Source organism: Falco naumanni, chromosome 6 (assembly GCF_017639655.2).
Source record: "Falco naumanni isolate bFalNau1 chromosome 6, bFalNau1.pat, whole genome shotgun sequence".
NCBI lineage: Eukaryota > Metazoa > Chordata > Aves > Falconiformes > Falconidae > Falco > Falco naumanni.
The window spans coordinates 43,753,661-43,776,945 of record NC_054059.1 but is presented as its reverse complement, the minus strand read 5'-3'; the positions used below and the strand labels follow the sequence as shown (position 1 = coordinate 43,776,945).

The following is a 23,285-nucleotide window of genomic DNA, read 5'->3' as shown; positions in this document are numbered from 1 at the left end:
AATGACCTCTGGTAACTAACCTGGAGTAGAGGGACTATTTTCCACTGAACTTCCAAAAATTTCAGGTTAATTCAGGGTTAGAATTCTACTACAGAAGGACTGCCTGCAGTTTGCTTAAGGGTAACTTGGCAGCCTCCAAGAGCCACGAGGCTGTATCTGTGTCTGAAAACAGAGCAATGCAACAACTAAAACTAGAGCAGATAGAGACCAAGCACGACACCTTTTGGTGCATTTGGGCACCTTTATCAGGGCTGCTCTATCCATTTACTACTAGTATTTAATGCAGAAGTCTTTTCTAAGATGCTGATGATGAACCAAAGACACGCTTGACAAAGTTATGCCCTTACCTCTTTCTCCTGAAGTAGGTGTTAAAGTGGCAGTCTCAGTCCCAGCTACGGGCTCCTCTGAGTATCTGTCAGCATACTTATTAATAAACCGCATGCGTTCCTGAAAAGCCTAGAGATCAAAGTTTTAATCCAGGTAAGAAAACTTCTACTGTATACTTTAAATGCCAAAGAATTTTTAAAAGTAGGAATCTATAAGTAGTCAATAAGACAGTAAATCTTCAAATCCAGTGCATGTGAGAGACGATGTTATTTTATATTACTGCTGAGTGTATTTCCCTGGTTTGATCTATGAAACTGCACCTCTAACAAAAGGAATACCATTAGTGAGACACTGGGGAGAAAAAAAGATAAACACAAAAGGACCACATTTCATGTCAGAGTCATATTCAAGCCAGCTCTCCAATAGATTTTTTTTTCTGAAATAATATCAACGTTAAACATCCAATTTTTCTAGGAATATTTTGGAACCATTATTTGTTTAGTTTTAATGTGTTGTGTAGAGGAGAACTAAATTAGCATCAGTACTTACAGTTAATCTTTAATTTCTATCAAGTGTGTCTTGAGTATATGAGTAAGAACCCCTAAGTAAACCTTTTTGAGATGGTCGTTCACTAAAATAAAATGTAGGCAGTACACTTTGAATGGTTTTACTCCACTCGATGCATACTGGCTATATTTAGTACATATCCCAGATGAGAAAACAGTGCTGTCAATAACAAACCTAATGCCAGAGTGCAGTGTGTAACTCTGCCTGGGGCTGGAATCAGAAAAGATGCTAGGGTTCCTTCCCATTGAATCAGTCCCAAGATGTCACACTGAAGATCATCATGCAATGAAACACTGGAAAATCACTTATCTCTGGGCAGTATAAAATTATCTTTGGATTTGAAAATAGAAACAAACAACCGAAAACCTGAAAAGCAAGGTTCCCTCATAGCTGAATGTATGGTCAGAATACATACAGCTACTGCACCTCCTTAGGGAACTACTGCTTCCTCCTAGGAGCTTCTATAGCATGGTGATTTAAATTTCCTTCTGAGAAAGGGGAGCTATGGGTGCAAACACTTTCAAGTGCAATTACCTTTGATGACAAAACCTGGCATCACCACTTCTGCCTGTCCTTTCAGAAGGTGACTTTGGCTCACCGGGCTTTCTCTTAAGGGCTCATTGCCAGAATGAACAAAGCCAAAGTTCAGGCTGGAGCCAGGAACCTAATTCCCAGAGTCAAAGGGCATGTGATCCCTGGAACAGGCAGGCGTTGGGGCAGGGTGACCAGGAAGAAAGGAAAGTTCCTTAGTGTGCATAGCAGAACCCCAATTTAGACCTTCTTTTTTTAGCATATTACATGCAGTTGCTGCAACTTGCTTAACGATAGCTGTTTTAGGAAAATGTCACAGACCTAAAGGGCTTTTAAAATGGAAACCTTTAGTTGTAATTGAGTTGATTTTCTGATGGAAAAAGGCAACAGTGATAGAACCAGCATGCTAAAGAGACTCTACACATCAAAGGGGATGCATTTCCTGCTCATCTTTAGGAGGCTGTACTTGCATTTTCAGTCTCAGCACAGGCAATTAAAGCTGCAGAGTAATGCACCTCTTCTTAAATCAGAATTTAATAAAGTAGTGTCAGGAAAAAATTTGGGGTTTGGATGCACTGAAGAGAACTGAGATCTGAAAGTGTAACTGGGAAGAGCCATGTCTGAGGTTCATTTCTAAAAGGTACTACAAAAAAGGCAAAATGCTTCTGAGCTGGGGTTTCTCTCAATGGCCAATGGTGGTGACTGGGACTGACTGTACAGGCAAGTTTAAAGACTGCATTTTGTTCTTTTATTTTCCTTTTTTTTGGTAACGATGCTTCCAATTCTCAATCAGCAGTGTAACTTTTTGCTTTGCTAGAAAGAACCTGTATTATTTTTCCATCTTAAGCATACGTCATGTCAAAAGAGCCCAGCTGCAGCTGGTATCTGAATTAGTTGCTTCTCCAGAACAGTGAATTCATACAGCACAGTATGTACAGGCTCATGGGTAACCTGCAACCCAGAAGGAATTCGGGAATCCTGGCTGCAGGGGACAATTTGAGTGATGATATGGCCAGGTGCCAGTTCTTCAAGAGAAATCTTTTTGTCATGTTTGTAACAGTTTATTTCTCACTAGAATCTGTTCATGCTAAACATTAAACTTGTCACAAGTAGCAGTTCTGCAATTGTGTGGAGGTAGTGGGCTTTCTAAGGAGAAACTTTGTTTTGTAAAGCAGAATCTCAGTGATCTAGAGAAGTCTAAAGTTGATGATCTGGAATACTGTCCAGAATTCATGCACATAATCACTTTTGATTCTTGAAGCTGTGTTAAGATTTCCTGTCTTCCACATTGTGGTGAAGAGGACAACCATGTGAAGTCAGGTCTTTGTTGTGGCAACTGCTCTACCATAACAGCAGCTCCTGGAACTTGTGAAGAAACATTACGGCAAAGATTGCACTCCGGTATTACCTTGATAGCTCTTCCTGGCTCTGCAGACTCCCATGCTTGTTTCATAGCTTTGATCTCATCTGCTCGCTGGGTGTCTTTCTTCACCTCCAGAACATCTGCCTGCCTCTGTTCACTAACTAGACGTAAAGTCCAGTATGGTTTGTTTGAAGCAGCTTGCTGAAAGTGAAGTATTATAAAGACAATGTATTCACTGGTCTACATCTACGACCACTATTTAGGATGAAGTTATGTTTCTGTATCTTGATAATTTTCCCGACTGATACACATTATACATTCATACACATTGACATGGCATTACTACACAAACAGTGGCTGCCAAAGGAAAGGAAATTACTTTGCAACATCTAAAGCTCTTTGAGTTTTTATTTTTACATGCTTCTGCCAACTCCCATACAGCATGCTCCACACTCCCAGTTCTTCTGAACAGTCTGTCTGAACAAGAGTATTTTGTAGCGATTTTTCATGCAGTTGTCTTACCTCCCTGCCAAGCTTTTTTCTTTTCTTTCCCTCCTTCCCCTTCCTTTCTTCCACAAGCTTTTCTACTAGAAGTCTTATTGTATTTAATTAGGCTTTTTGTATAGAAATACATCTTGCTCTGTCTTATGAGGCATCAGTTTTTTTCCAGTTACTTCCCAATCTATACATACTTATCCAGAACTGTAGGGTACAACTAGTGCCTGAAATGTATGAGACTATTCTGCTGTCTGAGCAATGAATGAGACATTATGCTGTATATACTTCTGAAAACCATACTATCTACAGAATCTTGAAGAACAAGATTTAGAAGTAGAGATAGGAGTTCAGCTTTTATTTGAGACTGAAGGTGGGCATCTTATCTGCAAGCAGTCCCACCTCAAAACTCGCATCTATTTTAGTGGCAGACCAAAGAACTCCCGAGAACCATCACCTCAGCATGCCTAGCGCACCCAGTCATTGGAGCTGAAGGCAGAAATCTGACACAGCCTGAAGCTTCATTGCATTTCTATGGCCAATAATCTCAACTGCAGCCACTCAGACTGCTCTGAAAGAAGGGTTAAAGCACTGTTCCAGAACTCTGTATAATTAGGTGTGGATACGAATCATAAGGAAGTTTGCTCTGCAGCAGGTTTAGTCAACAAAACAATTCAGTAGAGATTTCTTTATTAAAAACTCTATGGAGATGCCCACCCCTTGAACTACCTGCCATGAGGCAGCAAAATTCCCAGCAAAAGTAATACCATTAAATGAGGAGCTGCCAGTTTCTTCTTTGCCTTCCATTAATCTGTTCACAATCAATAGAGTTAATTATTCCTTTTAAGGCACACAGGCTGGCAGTAGCCTTTCTGTCAGCCACAGAACACTCAGATTATCCCACCACAGATGAGAAGAATTTGCAAGTAGGTACCAGTTTTTCTGCCACCATACGTCTGCAAGTTAATGACAACTGTGACATATGAGACAGGAACTGACTGCTGCAGAAAGACCTATTGCATGTCCCTGGGAACTCATGAAAACCACTACCACGAGGGAATAATGGGATGTGAATATGGCAAATTTGTGGAGTTTATTAAACCTTCAGCAGAGACAGAAGGTTTAATACAGTAGTTGCTTTATAGATAAACACGAAAGGAGCACATTGCATCTCTAAATACAGGATGCCTGTCTTTTACATGTGTCATTCAGTCTCTCTCAGTGTAAAGCTAAGAAGGTGGCAAAGCAGGCCATAGAGAAATGCAAAGGATACAGTAAAAGAGCTATTAATACTGATCTGCAGACCTGAAACAAACCCAATTTTTGGCTTTGTTCTCACCTGAGATTCAGGTGGAGATGCAAGATGTAGAAATGATCCTCTTTCTTTACTGGACCTCTCTTTTTCTGTCTTCTCAGATGCTTTATCTTTTGATTTTCTGGTTGGTTTAGGAATACTTGCAGACTTTTTTCCTTCAAAATAATTGAGCATTAGAGGAAAGCTATGCTCCGTATGCTTTTCCCCATATGCTATTCAGATGTAGTTATGATGTGTGATGAATTAGAGGATACCATTGTCATCCATTAATTTATTTCCCCATATAAAAGCCAGGTGGAATAACAGCACAAAACAGCCATACAGAGACACAAAGAAGAGTCAGTTAATTAGTTGACACTTTCAAGTACTACACCAATATTTATTGGTGGACCAAGAAAGAATATGGCAACAAAACAACTTTTAAAAACAGATTTATAAGGTGGACAGGCTTATCTGTCCTAAATAGCACTCTACCCTGGGCTTAACTGTGAGTTTGCCATGGTCCCTACACATCAAGTCACTGCACTGTTGCCTTGTGTATGGGTCAGTCCAAAGACTGCAAGGTACAGAATCACTGCCTGAGTCTTACTTCTCTTATATAGGCTCATACAATCTCTGTCAGTGTTATGCACCAGGCAGGTGAGAAGCTCAGAGCAGGTGAAGCCAATGTTCTCAGTGTCTCATATCCTTGTAAGCCTGAAAGTGTAAAGTGCAGAAGGAAAGATACACCCCATCAAAAATTCAAGGAAGTTAAGGCAAAGAAACATATCTGATATTTGCTGCATATTTAAGATCATTAAAAATTATCATTCAGAACTACCTAAGAACATTTTGGATTTGTTATTTTATCAGTACATACATACGCTATATGTCTGAATTAAAGATACTGAGAATTGACATTTGCAACACTTATTCTGCACCGTCTTAGTTGGTGGGAGCTGTTATGAAGACCATGCATGTCATATTCTCATTAGAATAAATTAATAAATAAAGCCTGTAATAGCATATAGCATTAATAGCATAAGGAATATGTCAACTGAAACAACTTGGAAAGGACCCATAACACTATGAGAAAGATTAAAGATGTGACTCTGAAATCTCTGTTTCTCTGTACTTAAAACATAAAAACAATTATTGAAAACCTAGATTTAGTCAGTACAATAAAACAGAGGATTTACCGTTGAAAAAAGAGGAAATGAGTGTTTTATAATGTGACAATAATAATAAGATACCTTTCACTCAATGCTATTCTTTTCTAATTTCTTTCCACTGATGACAATCACTGTGCTGCATGATTAATGAGCTTTGGATCAGATCTGCAATGTCATGGTTGAGGATATATGGATATATAAAATTGTAAATATTAAATATATAGAAACATATTTATAGGCAAGCATTGGAACAGGCTGCCCAGGGAAGTGGTTGAGTCACTATCCCTGGAGGCATTTGAAAGACGTGTAGATGTGGTGCATAGGGACATGGTTTAGTGGTGGACTTGAGAGTCCTGGGTTAACGGTTGGACTCAAAGATCTTAAAGATCTTTTCCAATCTAAATGATTCTATGATTCTAACCACACATACAAATATATATTATAAGATATATGTGTAATACATCATACATTATAGATGTGTTTATGATTAAGTTCTATTTATTATTTGTATGTCCTCATGCTACTTAAATAATGGACAACAGCACCAAAGTGCTAAGCTTAAATTGATTCAATGCTACCAAAGTATACATTAAAGAATGAAAGCAAAAATTAAAGTGGTCTCCACAAATATTGAAGATACTAAAACAGCTCCAGAGGAAATGCAAATATAAAATAAATAGTGATGACATTATTTGAAGTTATAATATCATTACATAAATGGCTTTCCATTTAATTTCACATTATCATAACATATTAGCACCATGAATCAGGCTGGTGTACATGCATTATTCAGTGAATTACTAATTTTTAAATATTAATTATTTATTGTTTATACAAACACTCAGGAGACACTCAGTGTCTTTAGCTAAATTATATCAGACAAAGACTTCTATGTCATGAGATACCACCAGCTTTGTCTGGCTTCTATAAATATTGTACAGCTCAGAATTTTAACATTTTGATGCTCTGGACTTACTGCATACACTGAGAAGTTAGTACATAACAAACAAGCGTATGAAACAAGGTGAGGCATTCTGCTTTAACTCCAGATATGAAGGCTAAGGGCAGGATTCAGTTTAGCTCGCTTAGCTCATGGTATGGCAGTGCTGTCCGGGTTCCCCCAGCCCTCTTCCCTCCCTCAGCAGGGCAGGCAGTCTCCCTGGTTTTGGGATCATTCTCCAGATATTCCTTGCAGGGAGCATGGCTGCAGTTTGGCACTATAGCATGCAGCCCACTGACTGTACGGGGGATGTGAGCAGTTCCTTGGGGCTTTTCCAAGGACAAAGTCAGGCAAATGCTTTGTATGGGATATGATAAGAAGAAAGGCAGGGAGATGATACAGAAAGCTCACAGCTTATGCATCAATCATCACAAACTCTCAGTGGCAGTTATTGTATGTGTGTGGCACTGAGAAAAGCTTGGGCATCACACCAATTGACAGTGATGACAAACAGCTGACAGCAACTCTTAAAATTAGATTCTCTACCACTTTGCAATTATTTCCGCCGAGATTCATTTAGTCTAATGCCAGAAGGGACCATAGTGATCATCCAGTCAGATGTCCTATCTATGACACCTTAAATAATTACCCTAAGTGATTCCTATCTGAAACTCATAACTCCAGATTGAGATACAATTCTATTTTTTAGGTAAGATAGACAGCTACTCCTGATTTATGAAATTAAAATTACAGAACATGTATCTTATTCATAGGTAAAATACAAAGGAGTCCTTTAAAGTTTTCTTTGAGAAGTTGCTATGCTCCCACTATCCAAAATAGGCTCTGAGCATTTAGTGGGATTACTCAGTAGTTGGCAGAAATGACTGTTACTTGCCCCATGACAGACTTTCAGGTTTGGTTAGGAAATGACCGAGAAGTTCAGACGTTGCCTTTTGCTGTCTCTGACTGGACACTCAGAAAGATTCTCAACAGAAAGCAACATGACAAATCTTTCCGAAGCTGGGCTCATCCAGATGCTGAAGTAGCAGTAAAAAGACACCAGGATAGAACCAAACCACCAATATGGTGGCAGGAGTAGGGTGGGGGTAGAGCATGGCTTAGGGGTCTACAGGTCTTTAAACCCTAGCACCATCATATATCCTCAGTGACCTATTTTTTCACTGAACACCAGGCAAATGATTAATCACTACAGAAAGGCAAGGTGGGAAAGATATAACGAGAGGAGGAACTGAACATCCTGTTAAACTCCTTGTGAAATGCTGTGCTTCGCATGAAGAGAAAAAAATAGGAATATCCAAAGGATCATTGTCTCTCCTGCCTTTTCAAACCGACCTCTACTGCCTGGGTTGGGCACCCTACCTCCCACTGTTCTCCCAGTTGGATAGACAGCCTTCTCTCAGCAGCAGCTAACACTCTTGGTCAACTTAAGGCACTATACAAAATACATGCTGCAGGCAGCATTCAGTGCACTGGTGATTCAACTCTGGGTTGTGACAGTTGCACAACAAAACTGATCTTACTACAGGAAGAGTAAAACCAAAGAACTCAAAAAGACAGTAGCTGAAAACCATATGTAGAAAACAAATCTTAAAATAATTTTGTACGCACAGCCAAGCAACTTAAAATGGTATTAGCAGTTGCAAGACTGCTTGCTATTTTCCCCCTTTTTATACAAGAATTATTATCCAGACCTTATATTTTTTTACTATTTTTCCACTGAAGTCTTGCCCCATTAACAGTTCCCAATAGAAGGGGAAAAAGGAAAAAGAAGAGAGAAAAGAATGAAGACTGTATAAATAATGAACTATCTGGCACTTTCTAATTTCTGCATACTTGGGTTTTCCTGGTTAATGCCATTTTAATGTTTTGTGTGTGCAATGTGCCCTTTAATAAAACATTTATTGAGATTTCATATATAATAAATATGATTAAATATTAGTAATGAAAAAAACTTTTGCTAACACAGTCCTTTTTACAAGCACTGCCAAACTGAAGTATTAGGGAAGAAAATTCTCCAGTTTACAGATGCTATGATAATTTTGTATTTTGTATTTGCTGTTTGTTATTATTTTCTTTCTGCAAAAATGTTCTTACAATTACTTATAATATTGGTGAATAAGGAGAGTATAGTAGTATGGGGTTTCATTTAAAGGCAGACTAGTTTAAAAGACTTTAGTAAATGCTAATCCAAAGCCAAAATATGCTTTTGCCATGATAAATTAGCTTTAATACAAAACTAACTCCAGATGGCACTGTTGTCTTACATGAAGAAGTGATACCTGAAACGGTGAAAATTTGTGGCAGGAATTTTCCACCTGGCTCGCTGCAGCTTTCTTAAAAATCACATGGTGAGAGGATGCCTTTTTGATTACACACCAACACTGCTATTACATGAATTGTGTGTTTGACAACTGCTGCTGCCAGCTTTAAATGGTAAAGCTCAGCTTTTAAATTGCTTTAAGACTAGTTCACAATCAGAAAAAGATTCACAGATTAAATGTTTTTCCCAAAATACTTAACTATAGTAAGAATTCCAGATAAATATTGCTGTTAATAGGCATACATAAAATAAATGCCAAGTAGTAAATATCATAAGTGTTGGTGTTTAAACTTTATATTTTGTTTTTAAACTGGGCAATCTGTTGGTATCCTTGTATAAACAGAAACACCCAGTTAATATGAACTGTGAAATGTATTTGGGTTACTTTGAAAGTCAGCAATTGTGAGAGGACACAAAAACCACCATATTTAAAAAGAATCCTAAGAGCAAAGTCCTCATTATCCCTGACTGCAGCTTGAATATGCAGCTGAAGCATCAGTCAGGGTGGAGAAGGGGAGCTATGAACTGGAATACTGCTACCTCGAATGAAGCATGAGAATATTCCTGATGTTGACAAGCTTCAGTAATAACAGCTGAGAACTAGTGAAGAAACTCAGAGATCAAGTGACCCCCTTTGACCTTCAGTTTTACAGACTATGGTATAGCGCGACTGGTGTGTTAAGTGTAAGCTGTTACTACACAGCTGACTCAGGAGGGTAAGGCAACATCACAGGATGTCTATTGTAAGAAGCAGTCTATCAGTAAAGGGAAAAGGAGGGGAATAAATGGAGTCACCTAGGAAGAAACGATGATTTTGTAAAGAATGCAACAAACTAAAAGCAGGTGAAATCCGGACTAAAAAAGCTGTGTACAGGCCTGTAAGGCACCATGACATAGCTCTTTAAATATTACTGAAATTGGATAGGGACTATAGTAAATCAAATACGTCTTCGTAAAAGTTCTGTAACACTAGCTGAGAAACGACTGCAAAAATCTCAAATGTTACACTCATCTTAAAAATAAGAAATGAAAAAATATGTCAGCAATTACTGCTGCTGAACCTGAATACAGTCCAAGGTATTAGAACTTTTTTAAAAAAATACGACCAGACATTTAAAAAGAAATATGTAACCAAAGAAAGAAGTGAGAAATACCACTAATAAATAAAGATCAACTCTTCCTAAGAAAATGTAAGGGTATTAGCAAGTGTGTGTGTATATATATATATATGAAAAAGGATAATGCAAATGATTTAACCTTAGCTCATATTTTAAAAATTGAGTTCTAGAACTTTTATATTAATTATGTGGAAAATGTGAATTGTGGTGGTGGAATGAATGGTGGAAAGTAATATTTTAGGTTCTGTAGAAATCTAGGGGTGAGAGCACAGGGGAGTCAGTTGAATGTGTGTGCGCATGTGTGTGTGTGTGATGAACTGCACCAGCAGCTGGAGTAAGGCTGCAGCCTCAGGAGCTCATGTGGGATCCAGGGGCCAGCAACTGGGTAGACTAGGTGTCTAACTCCAGCTGCTGGAAGGAACCACCCTAAATATATAGTCTCTCTAAAGGACTTCCAGTCTGAGTGCTCTGAGCGTTTGTCTGTGATCTGTGTAGCTGGCAATGAATGTATGTATATACGTAGTGTGTGTGTGTTCTGTGTGCGTGTTCCTGCTGGGGCTGTATCTTCAGCCTTGCCTCTCTTGGGCTGCTGGATCCAGCATGATAAATTTTCCTCTAACATAATTAAGATCTAAATCGTTCTGTGTCAGCCCCAGGGACAAAAGGAGAAGCAAGATGAGACATTTATCTAATTTCTAAGGATACTGACTAGTATTCTAACTGCTTTTAATATGTGTTGGGGTTTATTTCTGTCCCTTAACAAGAAATGCTAAGAGAATATGGAGAAAAAAAAGAAAAACTGCTGTAATTTCTCTGTCCCCATTCCGTCTTGAATACACAGCCTATCCTTGGGACCTTTCCTAGTCTGGCCTCCTGCCTAAATTCTCCTAGCAGTACAGAAGTAATACATATCCAATAAGAGGCCTTTTCCCCCCTCTTGTCAGTGCACTTTCTTAAATTACCAGCACACGTTTCTCTAGTTTCAGTAGAAACTTCTATGTTTGGATGTACTTTGTCTGGGCACTGTGCCTTTATGTTATACTCCATCGGTCTCTGACTGTAGAAGCAGTTATACTACAGCTGTTCCAGATCCCTACCTAAAGCTAAGCCCTATGAAGCTCAGGTGAGTTTTGCAAAGTATTCTCTGACTTCTCTGTAATTTAGGAACTAAAGGTATACAGTCATGCAATCAAATCTCATTTCTATGAACAACACAACAAAGAGCTTTTTTGCTCAATTGCACTCAAGCCATGAATAAAAGAGAAAAATGTCATATGGTCTTGGCTTGTAGCAGTGTCACCTTTTTTTAAAATTAGTAACATGATGCATTTGACTGAATACACACTTAGATTGACATACCTTTGATATAATTTTTCTCCATTTCTTTCAGTTCCTGAACAAACAGAGACTGACTTTCAGTAAGTGGCCAACTATTATACAACACCAATGCTTGTATGATATACTTGTGAGACTGTGAAAGAAAATGCAGTATGTTAACATGCTGAAGGCTTAACAATTATAGTAACCGTTCAAAAGTCCTGTAGGTTAGTAAACTGCCAGCTATTGAACTCAGCAAACAAAACACATTGTTAAATTTACAAGCTTACACCATTACAGTATTCACAAGAAGCTTTAAAAATTAGCATTAATTCCACAGATTTTATTTTCATTTCTGTGAAACAAAACAATTACTCGTGTGTTTATCAAGTAAAACTAAATTGGGATATACAACGAGGAGCTACATTCCTGTAAGATTTCCATGTAACTTTCCTATGTATGTCATGTACTAAAACAAAGACTGTTGTCTTTGAATTTAAGACCTACTACAGGGCTTTGAGCCCTAATACTAGTACTCAATAATGTCTTAATTTGAGGTAGAGGTGACAGGGTCCATGGGTTATTTGAAACATTTTCTACGCTGAACAGGAAATTACTCTCTTTAAAAATGGTTTTCCAAGTTCTAAAGCCAGTTCCATATCAAAGGAACAACTGTGGAATTTATTTCTCAATAACCTTTTTTTTCGTCTTTCTTTGAATATTTTGTTGCAATTTAACTCGGTTATCAGGAAAAATCACAGTACAGAAACACTTGGAGACAGAGAATCAAGAATTATTTTAGAAAATAAATGTTATTTTTCTAAGACAAATAATACTAGGTGAAGTCAAGAAAAATCCACATTTTTGACATCTGTCTCCGAGAAACTCTGCTCAAGTAGCAGCTAGTGTGTGTGTTACTAAAGCTTTCACCTGACTGGCAACAGGTCTATTAAAACTGTTAGAGGTGGCCTTCTCTTACATCATACTTCAAAGAAAACTCACATTGAAGCGTCAGAAGTTTAATTTCATTACTAGTTGGTTTTGGCCCTTAGCTGAAAATTATACTTGAATTGGATCTGGCAAATGAAGAATATCTAAAGACTGAATATACCTTCATTTGAAAACCAAAATGACTCCTCCTTACTTATTCATATACATACATGATCCTTTCTCCATAGCTTCATTCAGAAGCTATCAACAACCTTAATTTTGGATTCCTTCTTCTTCCTTCAGAATATTAGTTTTCCACATGTACTAAACGAATTACCAGTACCCCTTCATCGTTTAGGGTGTGGGGTTTTTTTTTTTGTTTTGGTTTGGGTTTTTGTTTTGTTTTCCCAAACCCCAATGACTTGGAATCTCTTACTTGTTGTGGACTTACATCATTACTCTGAAAGTTTTCCAAGAGGCAAGATTCATCTTTTAATATAGATGGACCTTCCTGTACAAGTCCTGGCTTGAAAGGAGTTTTGGTGTCCTTTGAAGATGAAATATGACCTTTTTTTTTTGATCCTCCAGTTTCCGATTCCTTCTTCATTCTACTTCGAATAATCTGGGTTTTGCTTGCTGCAAGATGATAAAAAAAAGTCAGTGTTAATTGCCAGAAATTCTATGAATTATTGTCATGGGGTAAACAGATGCCCCCAGAAATTGAGAAAGAATTACCATTGTCAATTTTCTCATGCTGTATTATGATCACAAGGTTCTAATTAAAATTATGCTTATTCCAAGTAATATCCTGCTTTCACTCTACATGCAAATCACAAATCTCTTCAAAGTAAATGAAAAATTTGAAAGACTACATACATAACTGTTGCTGTTTATAAAGCATATAATTTTTCCCCCCAAAACCTACACTTCTTTCCTACACTAACCACCCCAGCACGATCCTACTTACATGATACAAACAGCCTCGTACTCTGTATGGTGGGGTGTCTGTGTAGCTAATCTAATTTAATAAATTTAGTATACCTGCAGAAGGGAGGGAGAGGGGCGTTGGCCACAGTTCTGGCAACTCCCACCCTTCCAGAAGCCTCTTCTTTCAGTCTGACACAAAGATCACAGCTGATTGAGGTTTAGGAAAAGGCAGTCTTGAAAGGAGCTATAGAACTATTTGCGGTCTATCATTTATAAAGTTATATCATTGTCTCCTAAGGAAGGTATTACTGTGGAAAAACTGTGAAACCATGTATGTGTTAAGGAAGGGCTGTCACAGAAGTATTAATCCAGAAAATAAACTTGTGTTCATTTCTAATGCCACTGAAATCTATGATATTACCTTGCCTGAACATCTGCAGAAAGAGAATTCTGAAAGGGAGTATCTTGTAGAAAACTGACTAAGGAAAAAATAACACCTCTGGGGAAGCAGCTTCACCTGTGTTACACTAACGACAGCTGGACCATCAACTGGGAAAGGGACATCTTTTTGACTTCACTGAGGACAGAAGGCTTTACTCTTCCCAAGGTTTATTGTAGAAACAAAGGATGATACCGTATTGTTGCAACACTTCAAAAGAAAAACGTACAGGGTTTTATGTGTGTTGACAAAACATCCAGGTGAGTTCTCAGGAGCTGACAGGACTATTAGACCAGATTCAGCAAAAATTACTGGTGGTGTGTCAGTTTATAAGCGCCAAATAAAAGGTTAAGTGTGCCACTAGATACTCAAAGGGAATCAGGAACTATTATCACTTATGGAAGTCAAAGGCCACAGATTACTTGCTATCACATCTTTCCTCTGCATAAGGCAGTGCTTCCTTTTTCCTAAGAAAATCAGTAGAAGTCAGGAAATTAAAACAAGACCTTGCAGAGATGCTTTCTTCAAGATGTCTCAAATTCCTAATCATAAGTTATGAGTTGCTCTTTTGCATGACATTCAGGATCTGTAGTACCCGAGCTATCCCTCTTGCTGGCCCTGTAGTAAGGAGGTCTGCGAGAGAAACGTGAAGGAAGACAACAACACTTGGTTTCTTCTAACCCATTTTTTAAGAGTGATGCAACTCCACAGGTGTTTTTTTGTATAAGATATGCCTAAGCAAGCCTGTGTCTGCAGAGTACTTCCTCACTCAAATAGAGCCTCTGAGCTTTCCAGGTATTAGTTAGCTTCCCATGCGGTGGAGGTGAGAGGAGACGTAACTCGCAGTGGTTAGATTATCAAATCTTTCATCAGAGGGAACCAAAATCATGAAGCTTTCACTCAACGGAAGTACATATGGATGAAGAAGAAACATTATCCAGACCAGAATCTAACATGTTCTTTTACATCTGTGTGAAAACCTCCTGCAAAAAACCAATTTGGATTCTAAATGGAAGAATAACTATCAAGGTAGGTGGGTTTCAAAGGAGGCTGTATTCCTTAGGCTATCATTATCTTTCATGAACGCCTCAAAATCCTCTTTTTTCTTTCCTAAACCCGAAGAGCTTAAGTATTGAAAAATTCTATAGCGGTTTGCCCAGAGGATGATCCTGACATGAAGATACCTCAGCTCAGAATCTGGTGGAATCTGGTCCATAGAGCTCATTCTGCTTTCCTTGCTGGAAAGATTACTTGGAAAAGTTCCCCAAAATGCCAACACACCCAAAACAACAGTTCTAGCAATTGTCAGCAGGTGGTGCTGTGACACCAAATTTGTTTTCTTGCTACATGCATCTATATTCAGCCCTGGCTTTCCTAAGCAAAGCTCTGGCTAGAAGGAGCTCCTGCCTACCTTGGTTCCAGGTTCAAACAAATATCCGAAGCATCAAAGACTGATATTCTGCGACTGGAATGTATCAGGCTTATACTATGGAAAATAAAAGGATTATGAGCGTTCGCTTGCCCATCTGTGCTTACCAGGACCGCTGTGCTTGTATCAACAAAATGAGTTGTGCTTGCAATGTGTCAATATGCAAGTCCTTTACTGGCAAGTGAATGTTCATCTGATACATCTCAGAAGCGGTAAATATAATCAAAATCAATTGGTTTAATGTAGTTTTTGAGCTATAACATACATTTATAAAACAGCTGTGACTGGAGATGAATTAACAGTTTGTGGGTGCGAAAAGGGGACAATGTTTTATTGGTTTTGCACAATAACATCACTTCATAGTACTTCTGGCAATACACTAATCAATTCTATGTTAGGCAGAATGTGTGATTCTGAATAGGTCTCAAAAGTGAGGACTGTTTTGCTTAATGAACAAGTTTGGTGCTGGTGGTATAGCAGTGGTTTCTGATTATTCTTACCCTGTGAAAACACATTTTTTTTAAAGAATAACCAGATTCTGACAGTAGGAATGTCATCGTACTGAGTATCCATTGTACAAACTCCCACCTGAACTTGGCATTAGTATTTATGGAGGTTTCTACATTGTTACTGTACAGCTATAATTTCCTAACACTTTTGACAACAGCAGAAAAACATGCTTTGACAATTCCATAAATTGCACCTACAAACTCTCAGCAGGGTGGGTAATATAATACTGTCATACTGCTTATGCTCAGTACATTTCATAATCTTTTCACTTAGCGTGAATGCTCTGAAATATTTGGAACACATACAAAATGTTGTATTTTTGATATACAGCATGCATATATATAGGAAAAGAACTTCAATGTTAAGGCCACTTGGCCTAGTATTGTAAAAATAACAGTAATAGTGAAAAAACCCAACAAATAGTGACAGCTTCAGAGTCATTCCTTCCAAATGACAGCTCTCTATGCAAGCATATACACTTAAATGACATCAGAATATTCATTTCACCTTCAAATACAGTCTAAAATCATAACACTTTTTAATAGGCTCTAGTGCTGAATAGGAACCTGACATGATGACCTTTCTATTTCCCATCGGGTTAATATATTACCATTGACTGAATCATAACGGATTTGTGAGGATATTTTTTTTAGTTCTTCTCACCTACGCCCCCTGCTAGTCTGGCAAAGACAAAACGTCCCTCTTTGCTATTCTGCCCCGCGCTCTCCCTTCCAGCGTCTGTTGAAACCCATTTCTTTTCTCTTTCACCTGATTGTGCCTTTTAACTTATCTCCATCTTCAGACTGTGATCTTTGTCAAAAAGACAGTCTCCTGAAAGGAAGTTTCTCCTTCACTTTACCGAGGGTAACTTGGTGATTTATTTCAAGTATTGTGATGCTGACTCTAATCTGTATTACAGCCTTCCTGCTTCTATTTCCACCACTCTACTATTATGTTTAATAATCCATTCCCACATTCCAAAAACAGTAACCAAAAATAGCTACTGATTATCTTGGTAACTCAGACAGAATCTTGACCGCTTCTCCACGACTTCCTTTAAAACCACAACATTGTGATCTGATGAGTTACACTTCAAGAGCATGGTCTCCATAGGATTTAATTTTACATTTCTGGTAATAACAAGGTGCAGTTGAGACAGAAATCAAGATGTTTCATAAATATGATTAAAGTAGTTATTCTTCCCACACATCACTGGAAATTTAGACAAAACATTTTTCTAAAGGATCACATCAGAAAACTACACAGTTCAAAAGAGTGAAGGTAAATACATGAAATATGATGCTATTTTGGGCTTCAGTGAAGCAATAATCCAGTATTTGAACAATTTGTCTTCTCCTCAGGTTCTGAATATGGTCAAACAGGCAGAAACTGATTGATTTACAGACGATTTATTGTCTAAAAGTCTTCATAAAAGGACTGAAGACTAGTATCTTACAACACTGATGTACAGTGATGTCCATGGAGAGTACACTAGCTGACATGTTTGCTTATAAACAACTGCTTTATTTAAGCAAACTTGTAGTGCTTATGAATAAAATAATTTTCAAAATGAAACCCACAGATAAAACGAAAAATTCAAAATAGTATATGATCTTACAAATACTACGGAAATAGCTTGATTAAGAAGTGAAGCATCATGAAAATAGGGAAACAAATGAAGATTAGGAATGACATTACGATGGCACAGCAGTAGCACCTGAATTCTATTACATATAAGTAGCATAGCAGAAGCAGGTAGATGGTACTTCATTTTGGTTAAAAATTACCTGAGCACTACAGGGGCAATTATTGAAAATACGTCTAAGAATTATATACCTTATTGAGCTGTATTTATCATTTCTGAACAGTAAAATTAAACAGCACTTCAAATATCAATCAACTGGCCAATAATACTTTCAGATGACAAAATTTACATTCCAGTTTTGTTTTAGCTTCTTTAGTAGCCTGGTCGCAATTTTATCAAACAATAAAAATACCAGTGGCAAACAGCTAATACTGTCTGATGGTAGCTCTTGAGTACTGGAAGTGAAACATGAAAGAAGATGTCTGGATAACCTAACTCTGCTCTCTAGAGTGTCCAGGAATCCCCCTTGCTACATCAAAAGGGGATGATGGCAGAGCACTGCTGCCATCTCAAGCTGAAGACTCTATTAAATCTGGTTGTAAATTAATACCACCATAGCTGGACAGCATATCCCAAGGAAACTGGATTATTTGTGTATGATTAAGACCAAAAAACCCCCACATAAGCCTTAGCCACTAACTGGTATCACAGGATCATGGGAGGCTGAGTGGTCCTGGCAGAGGCTGGAAGACACTTCTGGAGATCATTTAGTTCAATCCCATTGCTAAAAGCAGGGTCAGCAGGGCTGCTCACAGCCATATCCCATTGGGTTTGTGCTTATCGCCAAGGATGAAGACTCCAAAACCTCTCTGGGCAATCTGTTCCAGTGTTTGACACCCTGACAGTAAAAATGAAACAAGAAAAAAAAAACAAACCAAACACTGCTCCCTGCTCCCCAATCACCTTTACTAATGCTTGAATTGTATTTCCTATATTTCAGTTTGTGCCCGTTGCCTCTTGTCTTGTAACTGGGTACCACTGAAAAGAGTTTGGCTTCATTTTCTCTACCTCCTTGCCACTTCTCCCAGTATTTGGATGCTGCCAGGCTCAGACATACAGTAGATTCTGAATGTTAGTTTGCTGGACTACAGAGAGTCAGTTTTAACTGATGTCAGCTGGATTTTTGTAAGGTACAATCATTGGTTTCAAAGTACTTTGAGAAAATACATGAATCCTAGCATACTCATGAAAGGTGACCTTTAAATACACACTGATTCTCACCTTTAACAAGAGCTAAGCTGACAAGACTGCAATGTAATGATGAATGAAAAAAAAAAACACCAAACAACCCAAACCCCAAAGCTTTGAGCAAATAAACTTCTTTGATTCAAATGTTCAGGCACAAATGAGTGTTTGCTGTAACTTTCAAATAAATTTGTCTCAAAGGAAATTTTGTTTAAATTCAAGTGTTCCCATAATGTATAACTTTTTCTCAGTATTTCAGTTGCCATATAAAGAACTGACAACAGTATAACAGTATATTGGTCATTTATGCCTTTTATGCCAGCTTTGCAAGTCTGGGGCAAGTAGGTAGCTCTTCCTTCAGTGTCTTCTATTCCCATGAATATCATTGTGAAGCTATAGCAGAGGTAGAGTAAAAAATGTGGAGTTTTTATTATGGATAAATATTGTATCATTTATTCAAGAGCTTTGCCTTGTACTCTGGGGCTCGTATATTGGATGAGGAGACAATGAAACCTGTACTCTTGCTAAAAGCAGTGATGCTCAGGATGGTGCATTTAAACCGTAAGAGTAAGTGTAATCTGTGAATTATCTACCATGTTTCATGGTCTGGACATTAGTTTCCTAACACCCAAAATTCTTCGAATTTTAAGATCAAACAAATAAAGGCAAGATCTTGAAAATAATTGTCAAGGGCAAAGCAAACATATGAATAAAAATTTTCAGAACTGAGAAGCTATTTCAATTATCCACAAAACTCTCTACTCTGTTATAAAACAAGACCAAAAGGCAGAGGAAGATGACAAGGCTGGACACCTTATTTTAATCAATCCTCTTGGTACCTTTCCTCATTGCTGAGGACCAAGAACTCCTGTCCATTGCTCAAAAATGTAGCTGATTTCAGTCAACCACAAAGAAATTAGGGATTCATAGGAAAAGTAGGAAAAAAAATATTTTCTCCGATTACCTGAAGTTACTGTAAGAATACATATTTCTCAGTGAATAAAATTATAAATCAGAATACAATACTTACAGTGGGAACTCGAAAGTGTTTCATTACTCAAGAAATTAAAAGCAGGGATGACTGCATGGCCCTTTCCAGTGACACTCACAATTTCTTCCTCTTTATCCAGGACTTGTAGTTTAATAAAGACTTCTGATTTAGATGTTTGCACCTGCACTGTAGTGATATGTGATGCTGTGACTTTTACTGAATACCTAAAGAAGAAGAAAAAAATTACAGCAATATAACCAACTATACCAGATCATTCTTTTTTTTTTGGAAAAGTACCTAAACATTGTGCTGATTGGAAGCAAAGACTTACAATTGAGTTTATAGTCAACTGTCACCATGCAATCTGGTGGGCTAAGCTTCCTGTAGCGAACTTGTGCAGTGAATCTGTGATCAAAATAGGTACTGCTGCAAAAAAAGCGGTGGTCTTCCCATTTGTTTTTTTCATGCCTTATCTAATGTCCAGATATACATTTTCCCTCCTGCTGTATTAGTATTTGTTGAAAAACAAGGTTGGCCAGGTTAGGGGACTGTTTCAATTAAAAGGTAACTGAAGGAAAAAAAAAAAAAAAAAAAAAAAAGAACGATTTGCTTTCAAAAGGTAGAGCTACCTCCTTACCTCCTTTGACAGCAGCTGCTACTCCAGTCAATTTTAAAGACCATGGGATTAAAATACTAGAATTAGAGTTTTAGGATGAAATTTAACTAATAGTTTTGTTATGACTCATAACTTTATGTATTACTTGCTTTTTGTCCATAAATTCCAATCGTTAGACTAATCTCATCAAGCAAACAAATAACACACAAAACCTCCATCACCCTGACTTCAGCACATTTGGAGCCAAAAATATATCAATACTTTAAAATAAAAATTTTAAAATATTGGCAACAAAGGGGTGAAAAAGAAAAAAAACTCATCAAAAAAGAGAGTTTACAGAATTCCAGTGCACTCCTTATATTTCCATTATATGCTTTCTTCACTTACGTATTGAAACTGATTCTTCTTGTTGAATAGACCTCTAGCTCAAGAATAAGTCATTTATTTGAAATATTGATATAAATTGTCAGGAATCAAGGCAAAATGTTCTAGAATTAACCTTCAAAATATATACATGTAATTAGGTCTAAGCCCAGGGCTGTTCTAGTGCAGTGTATAGCCCTTTCTGTAAAAACTTAAGTACAGTGATTTAGTCAGGGTCAGTTCTGAACTTCAAACTCAGCCAGAATAAACTGATTTTAATAATAAACTTTAATAAACTAGGAAAGGATTAATAAAAATGAAATAATCATGTGTTTATTAAATATGTTCTCCTGAAAGAATCAGCTTGCTTAAAAAAAAGTATATAAATTTTTCTGCCAACACAGAAAGATGGAAATTGGTCTATCAGAAAAGTCTGTTGTATTTCTGTATTATTTAAAGATTTAGCTGAATAGCTGTAAAAAATACATCAAACTATGTCTCCTCCCCACCTGCAAAATCTTGATTTAAATACTTATTTAATCCCCAAAAGTACTATGGAATTTCAGTAATTGACATATGGAAAAGATTTCAAGATCAAGCTCACAGAAATGCAAAATACTGTTATCATGATTTTAAAGTTATAGTCTGTGTACTGCATACCTGTTCTCCCTTTAAGCAGTGGCAATACTTCAGAAAATAACATTTCCACAAATTAAACTTAAAATTGGGTATTGCACATTGATGACCCATAAAATTCAGATATTTGCCTTAAATCCCTCCCCTTTCTAAGGAAGAGGAAATAACATACTTTTCTGTCAGTGATGGTCCATATAAAAAGCATATTTTAATCATTCTTCTGTCAATATTTACCTGAACATTACATGCTTGTCATTGGGTATGTAATACTCTCTAATTTCTTTAGTAGAATAAACATTGTTTACAGCCTGACGAGAAAGAAATGGGAGTAGATTATGAGAACCAATGAGCCGGAGCCTCCATTTTCCAGCTGCCACAGGCAGGTCACCAGTACGTGCTTCAGCCATAAATGTGTATCCTTTCTGAAAGGAGAAAACGAGTCAGTGTTACACGGAAATAACACTACTCAAAATCCACTCTATGACTACACACAACACAGTTTTGTCCGTTACACTTATTAATAAAATGAAATGTCCTTCATAAGCAAGAATCTTACAGTTCCATTATAGTTCAATTCATGAAGCAGCCCTTATTCCAGGAATTTATATTTGGCAAAAAGTTACATAGCAACTCAAATCCAGTTTCATCTAACTCCATAGCTGGCTGGGAGGTATTTTTAGGGGTAGGTACAATCAAACTCCCGAGGCCACTTTCTAAGCAAATTATTTGATGATTCGAAGTTGTTTAATAAAGTCTAATTAAACAACTGTTAATGAGTACTTACTCTTATTTAAGCATGTGCAGTACTTTAGTCTGTACAACATGACTAAAGTTCAGTAAAACACATTTATTCGACGTATTTTCTTGCTTTGTATATCATACCACTATGCAAGTAGCTCCCAGATAAAACACATCTATACATCTCTGTGTTCTATAATATTACTGTTCTTTTTCTCATAAAAACATTAGCATTAGTATCAATTATTTTCATTTGGTACAAAATATTTTTTCCCCTCTGATATTTGACCACAACTGTATGTGGTGGTGGTGATGGTAGTAGCAGTAGATACAATGAAGAAAGAACAAAAGACTACATAAGCCAAGAACTTTCACCTCAAGTTCTGAGACAACCACATTAAACCTTTACTCACAACTCCTGGGAAACATCTGGCCTGTATGCCAGGCATAAAAAAAGATGTGTATTTTGAAGTGTCAATGTATTTGAAAACTGCATAAACGATTTTGAGAGTATTGATACTTTGAACTCCAAAGGTGACCACAGCTGAAGATAAGGAAACCGATATTTTGGCTATTCGTTCACATGACGTTTATCAAAAGCTAGCAGTCCTCACACATATGAAAACAAAACTAGGTAAAGATAAAATGTAGACACGAGAATTACTGCATTCACCAATAAACCAGAGTTTTTGAAATGTCCCTTCATGCTATAGGCAGTGTGAAAGTATGGGTGAATGCAGCTTGCTGCAAGGAAATTTAGAGATCAGATTCATTCGGTCTTCAAATCTGAAGTTAAATTAATATTGTCCCTATTCTTAACAATGTCATTGCAAGTATAGCATTAAGGGTCAGGGTCTTGTTTTTAGGAAGATACTGATTTAAGAAAAAATATTTCTAGTATTAGAAAAATATAAAAAAATGAAAAATAAAAAAATATTAAACCCACACAATTAAGAAGCTTGATGCAGATGTATCTGCTCTTTAAGAATCCTGGGAAGAATATGGGAAAACAGAATACAAATTAAAAAGTTTCAAAATTTCATTGTATTTTGTATTTGAAAAAAAGAAAGCAATATGAATGTGATTACTTGAAAGGCAGGGGCAGAAAAAAGGGATACGAGTGCAATGGCCAGTTGCAACGTAACAGGGGTACACAGAATTAAGTCCCATCTTCAAATTCTCTAAGCTAGCTCTACCAACTTCCTATTTCAAACATTAAAATTTCATATTCCTCCCAAGAAATAGTGCAGGTGAAACTTCTTTGAAAGGTTTTCTTTCTTGACAGTCTTCTGCTAAATTTCAGTTAAAAGAAATCAGTATTTACCAATAAGAAAGCTTTCTTAAAAAATTCTTAGAACAAATAGGGTTGTGATTTTAGGACGATCCAATAATGTAGGGTTGTGACTTCAGG

General features: G+C 37.2%; 1 protein-coding gene across 1 annotated transcript in view; it reads right to left on the bottom strand.

The window, feature by feature from the left end:
• The window catches only part of ADGB (androglobin), a 117,492-nt gene that overhangs the window by 5,478 nt on the left and 88,729 nt on the right, over positions 1 to 23,285 (bottom strand). The window contains exons 26-32 of the mRNA XM_040599405.1: positions 21,371 to 21,558; positions 19,561 to 19,745; positions 12,847 to 13,031; positions 11,508 to 11,619; positions 4,623 to 4,753; positions 2,834 to 2,989; positions 348 to 456 (exon numbers count right to left, since the gene is read on the bottom strand). Of these exons, the coding sequence (XP_040455339.1) occupies positions 348 to 456; positions 2,834 to 2,989; positions 4,623 to 4,753; positions 11,508 to 11,619; positions 12,847 to 13,031; positions 19,561 to 19,745; positions 21,371 to 21,558 (1,066 nt within the window). The remainder of the gene's footprint in view (positions 1 to 347; positions 457 to 2,833; positions 2,990 to 4,622; positions 4,754 to 11,507; positions 11,620 to 12,846; positions 13,032 to 19,560; positions 19,746 to 21,370; positions 21,559 to 23,285) is intronic.